Source organism: Diceros bicornis, chromosome 17 (assembly GCF_020826845.1).
Source record: "Diceros bicornis minor isolate mBicDic1 chromosome 17, mDicBic1.mat.cur, whole genome shotgun sequence".
Taxonomy (NCBI): Eukaryota; Metazoa; Chordata; class Mammalia; order Perissodactyla; family Rhinocerotidae; genus Diceros; species Diceros bicornis.
In genome coordinates this window covers 831,261-850,165 of record NC_080756.1, presented here as the reverse complement: position 1 = coordinate 850,165, position 18,905 = coordinate 831,261, and the positions used below count along the sequence as shown (strand labels likewise).

The 18,905-nt window shown below is 42.5% G+C and overlaps 1 protein-coding gene across 1 annotated transcript in view; it reads right to left on the bottom strand.

The window, feature by feature from the left end:
* Window positions 1-18,905, bottom strand: part of PTPRR (protein tyrosine phosphatase receptor type R) — a 226,120-nt gene that overhangs the window by 107,135 nt on the left and 100,080 nt on the right. Inside the window, exons 3-4 of the mRNA XM_058559189.1 lie at window positions 3,274-3,387; window positions 561-716 (exon numbers count right to left, since the gene is read on the bottom strand). Of these exons, the coding sequence (XP_058415172.1) occupies window positions 561-716; window positions 3,274-3,387 (270 nt within the window). The remainder of the gene's footprint in view (window positions 1-560; window positions 717-3,273; window positions 3,388-18,905) is intronic.

Genomic DNA, 18,905 nt, shown 5'->3' with positions numbered 1-18,905 from the left:
GGACTGAGTTCACCAGGGAGTGAGGATGGTGGAGATGGTGGGGAAATTTTAAAAGTGCCAAATTTGGAAAACACTCTGAAGAAAATATCCATAGTTCTTAAAATTGCATTCCTTGGCAAAAGAGAAATCAGATTTCAAATTAATTCCAAGGCTGTGGAAAGAGGTGATGGTCTGGTGACCATTTGATAGTGAAGGCAGGAGGAGACCCCTGTCGAGCAAGGAAGATTGGAGGGTGTTTTTGGACACTTTGGTTTCAGGTATTCAACTGACGAATATATCTAAACAGCCTTTCTTCTAGACAATTGACTGGATAAGTCAAAATAGAGTACAAGGCCACAAAGATTCGAAGAAGACATGTCAAAAAGTGAACATTTGTGAAAATGAATTTCCTTAAGGAATAAACACATACAGTGTGAAGACCAGAGAATTCTGACCCTTGGGGAGATTTTTATTGTCAAATAACATAATAAATAGCTTTCATCTCGAAGCCTCCTGGGACTGGGTTACCACATCATGCTAACTGTGCAAATTTTTTAACGATATACCACGCAACAACATACCTCAGGGGAGACTTCCGTAATTCCAAACTGAGATAAACTTTGATGCAAAACATTGATATTAAGCGAGCGCAGCACTTCCTCAGAGGGCAGAGCCTCGGAGACTCCTGCTTTCTGGTTTACGGGAGACACAAATAGTTCAACACTGTTCTTCTTTTCCTAGTAAAAGCAGATTATTTGTAGATGTTAATAGACATTTTAAACAACGTTGGGAAATATTTTCACTTTTCCTCTAGAAACATTAAAGAAAATCAGAACCCGAGCACCCTAAAAGGCATCATGGAGACCACATTTGTCAGCTGTTCTGTGGTACACTTGATATTACCAGCCCAAAGCTGAGCTCTTCCAATGGCCACCTTCCATTAGTCGACACCTCGAGATCTGTGATTTTGTGTTTCATTGGATGCTGGTTTATTTTCCATTTCATATTGAAATTTTTAAAATATATCGTTCAGATGTTCCCTGAGTAACTATGTTTAAGGAGGCACTTTGAAATCAAATGAACTAAACAAAGCCTGATATAACAGCACAGTGATCAGATGTCACCACTCCACGAGCTTTTCTCATAACCTGTATTAACGTGAAGGCTGGACTGTGGACGGTGATGCTGGAGGAGCTTTGAAGCTGCTTCCCTGATCCTGTTCCTCACCCCAAATGTCACACTGTTAACATCTACCTTCGGTAGAAGTGCACATGTGGTGCAGTAACACCAAGATACCTTCCTGTTAGCGTTACCTCGCCAGCGGAAATGGAGATGGATGGCTTCTTACCATAAGCGGCTGATACGCCACACACACACGCAAAACACTCACACAAAGATGCCACTGCCACTGGCAGATTCTCTTTACGACTTTCACGGTGCCCTCAGAGAAGGGCATTGTTAGTCTTTTCTTTTTGATACATAGAGTTCTCTCCTCCAGAAAATCTTCTTTTAATGCAATTCATCAGCAAGTCAGCCAGGGGATAAAGTGGAAGACCAACGTACTCCTAGCAATCCAGAAAAAAACGTTTCCGTGTTTGTGGGGAACAACGGACAAGGACTAAACACGACATAACGCTGACGTGAAACACGTTTATGACCCATAACAACAACGCAGGAACAGAGCCCTTGTGCCGCGTCCAACATGCTCCTATGTGCGTTACATCTGCCACCTCACTTCATGCTCAAAACTCCTCCAGGACACAGGTCTCCGAGTTATCTCCATTTTGCAAATGAAGAAACATAAACAGTTTGCCTAGGGCCACATGGAGGGGACATGGCCAAGCTGGAAGTGGGGTACAGTCTGTCTGTCTGTCTGTCTGTCTGTCTCTGAAGTACATGCTCTCAGTCTCCGTGTTCTGCTGCCTCAGGCATTGAACTCTACCTGTTATAAGAACTGCCCATGGAAACAGGTGGAAATGCTCCTAACTTCTCCTAGGACAGGCACATCCCTCCCTGGGTGTGGAAACTCCTCTTTTATCCCTGCAAAGGGCTATTATGTCATTAACCTACACCCATGAAAGTGTGTCTGAGATCTCTAAGTACATATAACAACCTGGATCTAAGACGCCCCTCATCCATGTTGGCTCACTTGAGCTGCAGGTGCCCTGGGTGTGAAGAATCTATTTCCGTCTTTCAGGACGTCGGTGAATGCTGCATTTGCTCTTTTATGGTTCTGAGTTAAAAACTTTGTTTTCTCAAGCTTAGTAAGTCCCAGAAAATAGTTGACTTGCAGAATAAAAGTTAGATGGGGACTGAAACAACTCACCCTCTACACAGAAAAATAGAAAGAAAGAAACATTCTAAACCAAAATGAAAAGTGAATTCTTCTCCACAGCTGGAAATGCAAGTGCTGAGGCAGCAGCATAGCATTCAAGGAAGGAGAACGTGTAATCGTTGCTTGAGTTCCCATTGCAGTGGAAATTAAGAACAATTTTAAAACTGTAAGACGATTCCAAAGTCCCTTTTCACAGGAACCTCAGGTAACTGGCTTTTTACAAAGAGAAAACCATCTGATTTGAATGTGCCTCTCTGCCTTTGCTCAACCCAGCTTCAAGTGCAGTAGGCACACGCAGTCAGGTGACATCAAGGTTCCCAAACAAGGAGGAGAGGATGTGGTCACAGACAGGTGGTCTCCACTGGGCCTTCTGGACTCACCCCATCCCCACCCCAGATACCAGGATTATCTATCCCTGCCTTCCATTTGGGCTGTGTCCTCAAGGATTGGTTCTTCTTTATTCAAAACCCTCTGCCTTGTGCTTTCAGGATCCTTTATCCTACCGATATACTTGAAGGGGTTTTAATACTGTGGAGACAGCACCTTAACTGATACAGAAGGTATCCCCGCAGGGAGAATATTTTGGGAGTCATGTCAGGTTGGTGAGACAGGTATTTTGGGCCCCCATCTTCCTACCTACCAGGGTGGCTAGCTTTGAACTACGAGAAGGTTGACCAACGTTTTCTGTAAAGGGTCAGAGAGCAAATATTTTAGCTTCCAATTTAGCCAAACAGTCTGCTGCAGCTACTCAATGACGCCATTGTAGCATGAGACAGCCATAGACACTCTGCAAACAAGTGGGTGTGGCTTTTTCCAACAAGACTTCCTTTACAAAAGCAGGTGGTGTGCCAGATTAGGCTCAGGGGCCACAGAACTGTAGTGTGGGTGTCCTTTATTATCGAGCCTGTCAGTGGAGGTCAAAGCCTGCACCCTGGGGGGTCGAACCGCGGGCATCTTACAAGGAGGCGATTGATGTGGACTTGCTGGGCGGAGACGCCTAATGCCGCAGCCACTCCTTGGCGGAATATCTGAAGCAAGGTCACGTTCAGCCTGTTTACATCCATTTGCAGTGTCTGAAAATAGAGAAAAAAAGAAGTCCAAATTACAGCAGGTCTTTGGTTTAGGACATTCAGTTCCTGACTGACAACTGATCACTACAAGTCCTGTGACTTTGATAAATTCATACTCCGGGCTTTATTGCATTTTTAATGGAGATAAAATTATAGTGACATTTTATGTGAAATTTTAAATGGTGTTAGTAAAAATATGGTGTATTGTATAATAATGCAATGTGTCTAGCTATAATCAGTAATGCAAACGACTGATCAATTCACAAAGAATTTCACTGAAATGTGTGTTGGTTTATTTTGCTTTAGTTTAAGTGCAGATGACAGAATGGAATATGCAGCCAAGTACATTTCAGTAATCCAAGCTGAAGGCCATCTTGGGTTTGTGTTCACACACAGTCACAGAGAGGAACTGCTGTGTAGGCTCCAAAACACCAGACTTGGCATTTCTCTATATGGTGATCAGCTGCCAGTGCTAGGCACAAAAATGAGGCGCAATAATGCACTTGCAAATGGTGGTAGAGAAGCCAACGGTACTGACAATTCAGTGTAAGGTAAACAATTCTTATTTAATTGCTTGGACAAACACTTTATTTTCAGGTTCTTTTGGGAAAAAACAACTAAATATTTAAAAATAATTCCTAAAATATAAGTCGTTATGAAATTAATAATACGGCCTTAATTTACACCATGTGTGCTGTTACTACACTTAAACCATGACCTAGTTAACTGTGTATTTTCAAAAATGAATCATAATCATTTGAGATAGATACTTTGCAAGGTGGGGAAACCAAATCTTTATGCATTTCTTCTGGTTTATCATGCTTGGTTCATTAACTTGACCATAGTAGGTTATTAATAACTGTTGGACAGCTGTGACATCATCTGTTTTATAAGGCGAGGCACACCTCTCTGTACACATGTCTCTCATAAAGAGACTGGCTTACAGGTATAGTCTACTGTAATGTAAGAACTCTTAGAGGACCTTCTAGGTGGCTGTAAAAGGAGAATGATGCTGCTTCAAGAATTCGTTGTTTGTCGGGAGATAATACACACTCTATACGTAAAGTTGGTATAGAACGAGTGATTGGAAGCTGGACCAGATGTTCAACGGTACAGGAATCAGGGGGAGTTGGGGAGGTCAGAAGAGGGGGAATGGTTCCCAGGCAAAATGGTGGGCCCAGCTGCAGCTCCAGACTGCTTTTACGCCTTCGGATCTTCTAATGCTCGAGTGTGGGGGCGCCATACAGCCTGGTCATGTTATAGAGCTGGAACTGAACTCCTTGCAAAAAACTGAGATCCAGAAAAGGGCAGAACCATTGAAAAACTCTACCTAACAGCCCAACGATAAGGTACAACTTACTTCTGGGGAGAGGGACAGGAGAATTATGTTGGGGGTAGGTAGAAAAGCTACATTAACACCATCAGTAATATTTTTTTAATTAGATAAAAACCATCTAATGGTACACAATTGTTTTCTATATTAATCTCTTTACTTTTCTATGGTCTAAAAATGTTTCCAATATATAACAACATAGTTTAATGCAGAAAGTAAGACTTGAGTGCAACTCTGAAGGACGAGTAGGATTTGGAAATGCAGTGATGAGAAAAACATTGTACTTTTAAGCATTTTGTATGAATCCACCTGGAAAACCCAGGAGATCAGAAAAACTCAGTCCACCAGGTGGCTCTGAGAAGCAGAGGCTTCCTCTTCTCCAACAGCTCCTTTTCAGCTCTCCAAGGCTGTGGATACTGCCAGGAGAGATGGACATTGTGCTAGACACTGTTTACCCTCTTCCTTAGCAAGGCCCCAGAAGGTTCCTCGGTTCCCGCAGCCCTGACGAGGACTGTGGGCTCGCGGCTCACCAGCGGTGTTTCAGCAGGGTAAGCAGACAGCCCTGTCCCTGATCCCCATGGGCAGGACTTGGAGCCAGCCATCTACACCAGGAACCGAGAGTCAAGGGGGTTGTGTACACACTTGAGAACTCAATTCCCAGGGCTGTGATTCACTTGAGGCTTGTAACTGTGGAAACAGTGTTAAAGTCTAAGTTCCTCAGACCAAAATGGGAACTCAAGACTAAAAATCACTCAAAAAGGCAACTTTCCAAGAAGGTAAAAGCTGTGCATTTGAAACAAATTCAGACTACCTAACTAAAGTGAAGACATGAGTTGAAGTAATTAGTTTAAAACTGCAAACCATTTGGTTCATTGCATCAAAACATTTGCACACTTTGCCAAGGCTCTGTGCTTGCCTGTGAAAAGCTGGACTGATTCCACGGTGCATGCACAAAATAGTGATGCCAAAATACAGTACAACAAATAAATATTAATTTAAGGGCCTAATATGTGCCAGACATTATATATGAATGCAATTTGAGAAAAAGAAAGAATTCTAGGCAAAATGAGAATCTCATTTCAGAGAAAATAAAAATATATGGCTTCTTATAGTTAGAGGTACATCTCCCTCCTTCTTTCTGGGTGGATGCTAGAACACACAGTGTCTCCTCATCTTATTACGTGAAATCGTAACAACCATGACAGGACACAAATTTCCATGGCAATCACAACAGTGTACCAACTTCAAAGTTACTACACGACAGTACAAGACATATTTTAGTCTGAATTCTAAACCCATTTGGTCATTTCTATCATTTACCATACAAATAATTTAAGTTTTTAACTTCAAAGAAATTAAAATGCCGTTTCCAAATGCAAATGCTAAGCCACTTTACGGCAATAAATAATGCAAAGAGAGTTATATCCAAGAAAATTGAGTATTTTTATTGATATTACAAATATATAAACACACAGAAAAAAATTAGACAATCAAAAACGCCAAGATTTCACACTGCATCTGTATTTCACTGTTGGGCCTCTGCCTTGTTAAGAGGCTCCTGTGTGAATCCCCTTTATCTGGGGCCTCAACCCTTCCCCCGTATGCTCCCCCGACAAAGGAAATACTGCTCCGAAATCCGACTTTTCTTGGTCACCAGACTGTCCACTAAAGCAGGTGAAGCCCGTGAGCTTGGGTGTAACTCAGTCCATGGAATTGATTAACATGCAGTACGTGAATTTAGGTGCCACATGACGTCTAAAGGGCTCTAAAGCTCTTTTGTGTTAGTTATGCATTCAAATGGCTTCAGTGCTCATGAGCGGTATTTTTTTTAAATGGATGCTACCATTCCTGAATTCTTTATTTTGATGTATCTCTTATTTAGCTGGATTTCATGATCAAATAGCTTCTTTCAAGCAGGGTTCAAGAGCTCCACATTTCCCGAGGCGTTATATGATTGAGACTGTATTTATGGTACCTTTAACAACACGTGACAACTTGCCTGGATATTAAATTCTTGATTCAATCTGTATTTTTATTTTTCACCTTTGAACTGTGCTGCTACTATTCCACTGCCTTCTGGCATTGCAAGTTGCTGTGAAACATACCCTGGCCTGAGGCTAGCCTGTCTTGTAGATGACTTGCTTTTTCTGCTTCCAATCATATAGGAGTCTTTAAGGTTACAAAACTTCACCAGGGCTGAGTTTCCAGGCTGTTTCCCTGGGCTGACAGTTCCTGCAGTGGGGCATGCACTTGAAGTCTACAGATCCAGACTCTTTATGTCAGAAGTATTTTCTTCTGTTATACATTTGAATGATTTTTCTTCTAAATATTTTTTGGCTCATCATCAAGGATGCCAATTAGGCAATTTTATATTCTTTGTCTTTCTCTCTAACCATTTTATTTTATACACTTATTTTGTCTTACCACTTGTATATCTTTATTCAATTGAAATTTTCTCAGGCCTGCTCTATGACCTCACATATTTTCCGCAGAATCTGTTATACTTCTTTTGTTTCTAACGTGGTTTTGATTTCTGTAATATGAGTTTTATTATTATCTTCATTTATCTTCTGCGTTCTGCCAGCTTATTCTTCCCGATGCCCTCTCTTAACCGTTTCACACAAGAAGCAACACAAAACTTTTATTTATAGTCTCTTGGTCTTTTGGATCCATTCTAAAATCTATTTGTTGAAGAGTTCAGCTTCTCTTTCTCTCTAAAAATCATCCAACGGCTTTCTATCCTATTTAGAGTTAAATTCAGTGACGCGGCCTACGAGGCCCTCCTTTCTCTGGCTCCTGTTTCTTCTGACCCTCATCTCACACTCCTCCCTCAAGCCACTTGGTCCCTTTTCCAGTTCCTAAAACAAGCTGAGCTCATTTCCCCTTAGGGCCGTGGCTCTAAGAGCTGTCAGCTCTCCTTGCTGGAGAGCTGTCAGCATCAGTGGACGGGGGCTCCTTCTCGTCTTCCAGCTCAGTTTACGTGTCACCTCCTCAGAGAGGCCTTCCTGCCATCCTCCTGCCTTATTTTCTCACAGCATTTGTGTATTGTGTATCTCCAAGCCTTTACTAAAATGTGGGCTCCATTGGGGGACCTTGTCAGGCTGGGTCTCTGCTGTGGCCCGGGACATGGGACAGTGCTTGCACATGGCAAGTATTTAACAAATCCTTGTGAAATGAAGGAGGACGAATCATCACAACCAACACTGTGTAGTTACTGAGTGGGAGATTCTGAGTTCCCGGCAGGCGTAGAGGGGTCACAAGTCCTGGATCTGCCCTTGAGGAGGCTACATTTGGGTAAGTAGGTTGCCTGGAATGCAAAATCACTCAAAAAACAGACAGAATTGACTTAACACAATTTATGTTTGATTTGTAGACAGCACGTCTCATGTTTTGACGACTAAACCATTTAGGAGGGAAAAAGAACCAGAAGTTTATCTCGTCTCATCAAACCTTTGAAGTCCACTTCTAAAAGGTGAAAGCAACATAAGCTTTCTGAGTCGTGTGCTATGCTGGTTGTAAACTGAACTCACAATCAGTATTAGTGTCCATTTCTTGTAACTAATTTGAGAGTTTTAAAATTTATCTTTCTAATTATAGAAATTAAATATGCTCACGATAGAAGATTCAGAAAATGCAAAGAATTAGAAAAAAGAAATAAATATTATTCGTAATAGTTGATCCATCTCCCTGAGTAACGTGTTTCAGTGTGAGCTATTTCTGACACACGGGTTACGTAACATAACACAATGTACATATGCACACACGGGTGTGCTGAATATACCCACATACATCACACAGACATGTGTCCGTTCTGACGCAATGCCGTAACTGGCACACTTCCATGGCTTCCCTCCTTCTGTGCTGCTAGGAGGAATCGCTGTATTTACTCCCATCCCTGACGTGTTATTCTGCGTGGTGGCAGCTCCAGCGCAGAAAGGTCCTGGGTTCTTCCCCGCTCCGGTCTCCCTGGGGTGGGGAGTGATGGAATAATGGGTGCACTGGAATGAGATACCGGGCGTGGGTGCTTTCCTTTGAGGGTCTGCCTGCCTGTAAAGAGCGTATACAGTCTGGTCTTCTCTTCGAAGTGGTAAAGTAAGTGGTGGAAGCACTGTCCCCGCTGGGAGGCCACGCTGGCAGAGCTCCTGTGACTGGTGGGTGAGTTTGCTTAAGGAGAGGCAGTCGTAGACATATGTCGTTGTCATGCTCCCAAGTCGCATGTCCAGCAGCTGGACCAGCGATGGAACTCATGTTTTCTCTCCACAGGTCTCTTCCTCTGTATGTCTTGGGCAGGGAGGGGAGGGATGCTATTGCCTGGCCTGCTCACACACCGACACACGGCACCACAGAGTCAGACACCACACTCCCCTCAGACCCCGGGAAAAGGAAAAATGCTCTAAAACTTTCCTTGTTAGTTGGCCTTGGTTTCAGCACGGACATCTACTGAGGTTGAAGGGTCAGAGGATAGTCAAGTATATGGTGGGGTGGAAGTCAGGAGTGGAGTTTCCAACAGAGGTTTGTCACACTGCCAGGTGCTGCTGGAGGTTGAGAAAAATGCAGACCAAGAAAAGGCTGTTGGATTTGCTGGAGAGGAATAGTTGGTGGCCTTCAAGTAGTGATTCTGAAATGTGGTCCACGGTCCACCAGGAGGCCCAGAGAGTCCTCGCTGGAACTCATCTGAACGTGCAGGGCCATGGTGTAGAGACATGGTGCACGATGTACAATTCCATATGCTTCCTTTTGTCCCAAGGGTCATATAATGAGCTTTTAAGGGTTAGTACAATTTGATACTCATAAACTAAAATTAGCATGTGATTAGTGTATATTGAGACCAGAAGTCTTGGGGGTTAGGGAGTGAGTGTATAGAGAAGAAATAGGCAGAACACCGGGACCAATTTTTGCCGAGAACAACAGGAGAAAGACAGGATGGTGAATAGACTGGTCAGAACTTTGGCCTTTATAGTACAGCAGCAGGAACCAGATGATTCAGTCTTTCTTCCTACGATCCCCACACTGCGATGAGCTACCCTTCCTAACAGATGAAATAACAACACGAGGGTTCTGGTCAGAGTAACATTTTGAGACACTGAAAACAATTGCAATGCTGACTTCACGAGTTTCTCGTGTCCCTGCTCTGTTGTAGTCACCGGCTGCTCAATCAATCCATCGGCTAATCGATTGAAACAGTTCACGATGGAGCTAGATGAACATCGACGGTGAGCGAGAGTTCTTGTGTAGAGGGAAGAACTCGTGGACAGGGAGATAGTCAGGGGCTCACACTCTTGTGTCCCCTGCTGTGATTGTCAGGGAGACAGAACATCACATAAAATGACTGTGTCTGAGTGTTTGGAACCTGCAGAGAAGAGGCCTTCCCCTGTATAATGGAATGGTTAGGAGGACGCGTTAGGGAGAAGTCAGATTTGGATTCAGTCCTGGGCTGAGGAGCCTTGGCCAGATTATGGAGTCTCAGTTTCCTCACCTGTCAAGTGGGGGTGAAAACTGCCCTCTTATGGAGCCTCTGAGGGTCACATCAGTTATCATACACAAAGCAGCTGAAACTGAGAGACAGAAAGCACTCCATAAACTCTGCTTAAAGATATGGATTACTGTACATCCCAGCTAAAGACAATTAATTAAACGACCGCTTCTCTGGACATCCAGCGCAAGGGGAAGCGGAGGAGCGACGTTGTTGGTTGGATGAAGGTCCGTGCTATTCCCTGCAACAGTAATAACACCAACACACGAGGAAGCGGCCCAACTGGGTTTATGGTGCCTGCATTCCTGATGGCCGCTCCTGTCAAGGACCTTTAGCCAAAACCAATCAGAAGATCCACATCAGAGGAAAGAGCAGTGGTCAAAGCAATTTGGTTTTGCTAAAGTGATATAATTTTTGGAGAGAATACGTGTTCGAGGTTTAAGGTTAAAATGGCACATTTTAGGAAAGGTTCTTTGATTTCAGAATCTCTGCTTCCATTTACTCCGTATTCTGCCCTTTCGAACCAAGGCTGTGTGAACAGTCGCCCCAAATCCCAAACAGGACAGAAGACTCTTCACAGATATTGAATTAAATTCGTGTCATCGTCCTTTTCTTCTTTTCTCTCCACTACAACAAATTAAATCTTAATGCTGACACAGAGTCAGATGTAGTGATGAGATGAGGCTCCCTTGTCCCGCTCATTTGAAAAGCTTTTTATAACCTAGTTTTTTTTCAGTTAATTAATCTTCCTTCTCTATTTTAATATTACCTCCTAATTAGTGTTTCCTTTCACATCCCCTAATAACATTCTTGTAAAAAAGACCTTGTCTTTTGCCTTTAAAGACTCATAAAGTTCAGCAATTAAATAAAGAATCTTTATACATTGTTCTGAAAACTTTAAATTCTATATAATTTGGAGTAAACTCCATCCTTATAATAAGCTATTTTTAAAAATCATGAGATGGTGAAGGTCTTAATTTTTCCAAGAACAAATTTCCTGGAGGAGATCAGGCCTCCATAAATTATGGAACAACGCTCTATAGGCTTTCATGATGCTATCATTCTTATTCTTGGTGATTTTGTGTCATTCATACTTGTAAAAGATTTTTTTTTTTTGGTGAGGAAGATTAGCCCTGAGCTAACATCTGTGCCCATCCTCCTCTATTTTCTATGTGGGACGCCGCCACAGCATGGCTTGATAAGTGGTTCATAGGTCTGAGCCTGGGATCCGAACCTGCAAACCCCAGGACACCAGAAGTGGAGCACGGGAACTTAACCACTATACCACCGGACTGGCCCTGTAAAAGCATTTTTATAAAAGTTACAAACATATCTAAGGATGAAATAGAAGAAAGCAGAGGTTTAATACAAAATTCTTTAGATACAGGAGAAAAATCACGACTTAACCAAAAATAGATATTTCCTGAGTACAGTAAACAAGGATAATAGCAAGTTACTTGCTTCTAACCCAGTTTTCAGGTCTCATTATGATATGTTCAAGTCAACAGAACCTTCCACGTCCATCTCCCCGACTGTGTTTACCATCTTGTCCTGAGTGTTATTTCTCTCTGTTATTCTTATTCCTGGTTCTCTTTCAGTCTTGCCTAAATTATTACGCCCCCTCCACTTCCTTCAGCATTTCTCATGCTGGAGGCAGAACACAGCAGCCAAAAGCTTGAGTCAAAGTGGCTGGAATTGGGGCCAGGCAGAAACCCTGCACAGACAAAAGCCCAACACGCAGGCGAATTGTGCCTGAAAAATGAGGTCAGACAAATCCAGGTTTCTCCATCCAGCCCCATCAAGGCCCTACTAACCCTCACAGCCGCGACCACTCCGCTCATGAAGCTTTTCTGAAAAGACAGAGGAGGCTCTGACTACATATCCAGTAAGAATTGAGACCAAACTAACTTCTAAGTGGCTTTTAGGTATGCTTGGAAACAGGTGTCCGAGGGCAAAATAATCATTCTTCAATCCCCCCCTCCCCGCACTCGGCAGTCTAGTCAGAAACTGACATTGTCCCGAGCCATCAAAACTATAAATACTGCTTAAAAAATGAAGAAATTAACAACCCGTACAGGCCACTGGTGCCTTGCTCAGATGAGGGTAAAGTAGGGAGAGGCCCCCTCTTACCCCCTCTTATCTCTGTGCTTATATTCAATCGACAGGAATACATTCTCCCGGGACTCGCAACTTCCCGCAAGCAGAGGCTTGAGCCCTCTGTCTGCTCACAAGGTGGTGTGGAGCCTAATGGACGCCATAAATTTACTTTTATTTCACTTGCCCCGTGAAGCAGTTTATGATTGACCTCAGTGACTGGAATAGGATTCTGTTCTTCGCTCTTCTGGTGAACTACTCGATTCCCCAGGAAACATGGTAAAATGAAATGAGCTTTATTGGCACATGTTTTTGAGATGCAAATAAAAACTCTATGATTCAGTGTCCTTTCAACTTTTGTTCTCAGTAATCTTGATTTTTCTGTCACAGTGGGAATTAACAATTTTCTGCATAACTAAGAATGAATAAAGACAGAACATGGAATAAGTTTTAGTCAATGTTCTTGTAATTTTTTCATCTGCGGAAGGAGACAGCAAAATAATAATAAGAGTATAATTTTCCTCAATGTGTTATTTTAGTGATTAGCCGCCCAAGAATCATCTCATTTCTAGAAAAGACTCTGAGTGATGTTGTCTGCAGTATAACTTTAACACACAGCATGACCGTGCCAACTTCAGCCTGTTATTCTTCTCAATCCTCCAGTAACACTTTTTCTCTCTTAGCACGACTGGGGCCATGGTCTTTATTAGGATTGCCATATCTCTGATCTAATCACCAAATTGTTAGATAGAAGTGCACGGATTGATCAGATAAACAAAGACGACTATATATAGCTTATTCCTCCTTGTTACGGCTAAATATAGACAAGGCTAATTTCATACAACACAATCTAGCACCAATTATCAACTGAGTAATTCACTATAGCAATTTAAAAAATAAATTTAAGACCATGGAAACTCTAGGGGAAGATATTTTGGTGTCCAAAATTAAGAAGCCACATCTTCTTTAAGGTTTTAAATTCTATTAAATGACAGATTTAAACAGGCTAGTCCTCCTCATATTAAAAAGTATCTATGTACTAGACATTGAGAGAAAAATCACTAAAAATTTTTGTTTTATTTAGTCTAAAATCTTGCTACTAAACTCTAAATCCCACTGTAAAATTATTGCCAAGCCATCATTTGGCATTATTATCTATTCATGTTTCACAGTAGAGACATATTGAAAAAAAAAGAAAAAAATTTGGCAGTGCTGTATTTTGTGGCAAATAGAGATTGACTTCTTGAATCAAATGATATATTATTTGGGCCATTTTGATGACTGTTTTCTGCAATATTGAATCAGACAGGAAGTTAATCCAATTCTATTATTAAGATGGATATAATCACCAGATGCACTATTTTTTGACATTGTTATTCACCATCACGGACCACAGATAAAATCAGAATTATCCATAACTTTGCACCAACACCAGAACTTCTATATCATTTTTAAACACTCAAACTAAATTCTTAGTTTTAATCTTTGTATGCCCTGAACTTCACACAATGCCTAGAACACAGTGGGAACTCAATACATATTTTTTGAAACGAACTTAAGTGAACTAAATATTTCATGAGGCTGTTCATCTGAGGATAGCACTTTCCGTGCAGATTAACTAATGAATTCATACACGGTTTTTAATGAGAGCTGTAATTCTTACGAGGACAGCCAAACTTCAATAATAGGGTTCCTGGTTTACTACGGAAAACAACCAAGCTGAGGTTCTGGTTGGGAATTAGGCCAGGGTGTCCCCTGTCACCACCTCTCATTGATTGTCCTCATATCCGACTACAACAGAAGGTGCTGGTTAGTCTTTTAGTGAAGTCTGCCTGCAAAGGCAGGGTCCGCAAGATGCTGTTACGATGAAAACGTCTAGATTTAGTGACTTAGCCCACGGTAGTCTTTCCTTTCCTAGTTATCACAAATTCAAGGAGTCGTCTTTTCCCCAGTGTCAGTGTAGGACCCACACTGAACCAAGCCAGGAAACCCCTGCTCCACTCTATATCTTCTGTGAAATGTTTCAGATGCGTCCAAGTGGACGTATTTGCAATTCCATTCTCTTTAGGATGGATATAAATCTTATAAGAAACTTCTTACGATCCCGGTAGGGTCATCACTGTTTAGAGACGTTGAATAATTGCGTAGCGTTTTGTTTAATCTCAAACTCTGAGGCTAAAGACAGTTTCCCAGATCTCAAGACGATTCTCTGCTGACTCACTCACACACGCACACAAACAGGTGCGACACAAATCTCAGTATTTACCCTCCTAACCTCGCACCGTTAATGTCATGAGAGATCCTCCTACCTGTTTGGAAACCCACTGGACGCTGAGATGAGTTCGACCCCCATCTGCTCTCTTCTTTGTGTTATGTCCTCAGCAGAGCACGCTGGACTAATGGAAAGCTTGCTGAGCTCGTGTGCTGAGACGAAGCCTCGTGTAGTCACCTGGAGGGACTGCCTGGCACTGTTCCTAGAGACACCGCTGACCCAGGTCTCCTGCAGCAGCAGCCTGGCGTTCCCCAGAGGCACCCCAGGTGCTCGCTGCTTCTCAGTTCGCTAGAATTGAAGTTCATGGGGATGTTTTTCACGGTAATTAGCAAAATCGTAAGATGAGAACTTTATTGGCTACAGACAAGGTGTGTTGCATGAAAGGATTTTTTTCTTTATGCCTTTTAAAAATGATATGTTCACAAGGTATTTTCATGACAAAGTTCTCCTAAAAGTTCTACTGTTTCCTGCAAAATTTTCCTAGTCTGTGCTAGGGTCTTTACAGATATCTCATTTCAACCCTCACCACAATTTAAAAAGCAGGGATTATTATTAATCTTTTATTGATGGGGAAATTAAAGCAATTTAAGCAAAGCCAAGTAATGCCTCTGGTGTTCAAATACAGGTTGGTTTGCTTCCATAATTGATGATTTTTTCCCACTATACCATATGCACACCATTATGATTTAACAGAGAGGAATTTCAGATAAATGATTGTTAGAATTATTATTATTAGTGAAATCTTTAATCTGAAAAATAGGAGGGAATGAAGATAATTAAGACATGACCTCTGTCTTCAAGGAACTAACAGTCTGTTAGAACAGGGTAGGGGAAACGCTACAGGGATTCTATGAACTATGGCCTCAAGATACACAGCACAACTCTAGCAGGACTGCAATAAAACTTAACCTTTTATGTATTGCTGGTGGCATGGTAAATTGGTTTTTAAAGATATAGGGCACTGTCAAGAGTCTTAAAAATGTTTATGATCTTTAATCCAGTAGTTCCCCACCTCATATTTATTGTAATGAAATGATTTCAATGAATAAAAGATAAATAGACACAAAGATTTTCTTTGCAGCATTATAGTAAAAAATCAAAAGCAACTTAAAGGAACACTGGAGCACAAAGGATAAGTCTGTTATGGTACACCAGTGGGAGGTAAGTGTTGCATAATTCTCTCTCCCTTTTCTGCATCATTAGTTCACCCTCTCTATTGGTCTTCTTAATCTACCTTCAAATCTGCTGTAATGTTTCTCATATTAAAACAGAAGCCAAACAAGCCAAAAGATCTCCTTGTCCAGCTGTCATCCCTTTTCGTTACCCTCCTTTCAAACAAAGGTCTCGAAAGACTTCATTCCACCTGCTATTCTCCCTGTGTCAGCTCCTGTGCACCAACCCGGCTGCTGCACCCAGGGTCCATGCTCTGTCTGCGCCTCGATTCCCCCTCCAGCCTTTGACATGTGTGATTCCTTCTTCCTCCACGATCCTCTCTCCTCACCAGGCTTCCAGGAAGCCACACTCGCTGAGTTTTGCTCCTCACTCTCCTGCCGCTCCTTTTCTATCTCCTTTCATCTTCCTGATGTCTCTACATGGGAGGGCCCAGGGCTCAATTCTTCATCTCCTCTTTTTGTCTAATCTGCAGCCTTGAATTAACCAGGACCTCACCCAGGCCTCAAGCCTTGCATATCCAGCTGCACACTTGACGACCCACTTAGATGACTAAGGTGCTCTTGTCTACACTGAACTCTCGATTCCTACCCTACCCACCTCCACCCCAAATTTATCCCTCCTTCCATTTCTTCCTCTCATGACTGGCAACTTCAGTCCTCCGTGTGCCCAGGTTAAAAAGCCAGGCATTGTTTTTGCCTCCTCTCTTTCTCTCAGGTCCCACAATGTCAGCTCTGCGTTTGAACACTATTTGGAAGACCGCTTCTCAGTACCTCCGCCATTGCTCCCTGCTCCCGTCGTCTCTCACCTGGGCTATGGTGACAGCCTCCAAGCTGGTCCCCCTGCTCCCACCCTGCCCCCTGTTGTTTATTTTCTGCACAAAGCCAGAGTAATTTTTAAACCATAAATTAGATCATGTCAGTATTCTCCTAAAAACCGACCTGAGGCCCTACTTGATCTCCCCCTCCGTGCCCCTCCACTGCCATCTTCCCCCCTTATCCCCTCCTTCATTCCGCTCTCCTTGCTGCCTCTCAGACACAGCAGCTCCCTCTGCCCTCAGGGCCTTTGCATTTACCGGCTCCCTGTTAGGAACCTGCTCCCTGAGATATCTGAGGGCTCATCCCCTCACGGCACTCAGGTCGCTACTCAAACGGGACCTTTTCAGAGACACCCTTCCTAATCAGACTACTTTAAAATACCAGCTTGCCTGCTGCAGCCTGCCTCCTTTCCCTGCTCTGTGTTCCTTCCTCAGCACTCTTCCTCACTGATGTGTAATACTCCCCCTACTAGAAGGTGTTACTCCAGATAGCACAGATATTGGCTATTTTGCTGATCCAGATTCTAGACAATGGCTGGCTCACGGCAGAAGCTCCATAAATATCTTTTGAACAAATGATTGAAGCAGGTGCATAATTTAGTACTAGGTGAAATAAGTGTAAAGCCAAGTTGTATACTTTATAAATATGTAAATATGTTAATGTCCGTAAAGTGATGCAGAAGCATTAAAACAATTGTGAGCAATGGCTTTTGAATAAAATGTGATCTTGTTGGGCCAATGTCCAAGATGTTTACAATATGAAATCACCATGTACGTCTGGGAAACGACACCAGTGGACAGTCACAGAGAAGCAGTTGCTCTTTTTGAGAATGTCTGGCTCTGACCACACATCTCAGAGGAAGATGTCCACGGTGACTGCAGTGTTGACAGCACTCAGCACACATGGCATCATCTTCCGTCTGGTGTCGCACAGCAGGTAAGCGAGCCAGTTCAGGCAGAGGGCCTCGTCTGCAGCCGAGCTCTCCCACTTAACAGCTAGACGACTTTGGGATACTTCCTTGACCGCCATCAAAGTCAGAATATTGTTTAGGACTTCATTTGTTTTTAAGAATGGTTTTAGGTTCACAGCAAAATTGAGATGAAGGTACAGAGATTTCCCACATAACCCCAGTCCCCCCACATGCACAGCCTCCCCCCATCAGCATCCCCACCAGATGGTTCATTTGTCACGACTGATGAACCTACTGACACATCATAATCACCCAGAGTCCACAGTTCACATTAGGGTCCACTCTTGGTGCTGTAGATTCTATGGGTTTGGATAAATACACAATGACACGTATTCACCATTATAGTATCATACAGAGTAGTTTCACTGCCCTGAAAATCCCCTGTGCTCCACCTACTCATCCCTCCACTTCCCCACCCTCAGTAATCACTGACCTTTTTACTGTCTCCATAGTTTTGCCTTTTCCAGAATGTCATATAGTTGGAATCATAGAGTATGTAGCCTTTTCTGATTGGCTTCTTTCACTTACTCATATGCATTTCAGTTTCCTCCATGTCTTTTCATGGCTTGATGGCTCATTTCTTTTTAGCACTGAATAATATTCTATTGTCTGGATGTATCTGTATTATCCATTCACTTACTGCAGGACGCCTTGGTTGCTTCCAAGTGTTGGCAATTATGAATAAAGCTGCTATAAACATCCATGCACAGGTTTTTGTGTTCAAGGTTTGTCTTTTGTACCTACCTTGGAGGGCTGTTGAGGGAATTAATCGAGATAAAGGTTCTAAGATGGTTATCATGTTGTCTGGAACCTAGTATACATTCTGTAAGTGTTATCATTCATTTTTTGTTGTTATTAAGCTGGGCAGATATTTTTGCTTCTATTTCACAGATAAGGAAACTGAAATTCAAAAAACGTACATGGCAACCTTTAAGCAGCAGAAACAGGGCTCAGAACTGGTCTTCCTGCTACAAATTCAGGTGTTCTGCTATGTCATGTGGCCACCCTGCAGGAGGCAGGCAAAGGCTAGATCCACTCTGCTTGGTATGGAAAATGATGCTTTGTCTCTTGGCGAACTTTTCTGTCATATCTCTTAATAAGATTATAATTTACTCTGAATTTTACACACACACTAATTCCTATAATATATCACAATTATATTTCCTTAGTAACGAACTATTTAACAATGTTCAAAGAGAAGAGGGAGAAGAGGGTGGAGGAGAAGAGGAGAAGAAGGAGAGAACGAACTATGTAACAATGTTCAAAGAGAAGAGGGAGAAGAGGCTGGAGGAGAAGAGGAGAAGAAGGAGAGAACGAACTATGTAACAATGTTCAAAGAGAAGAGGAGGACAGGGTTGCTGATTCAGCCAGACGTGTTGCCTGTAGATCAC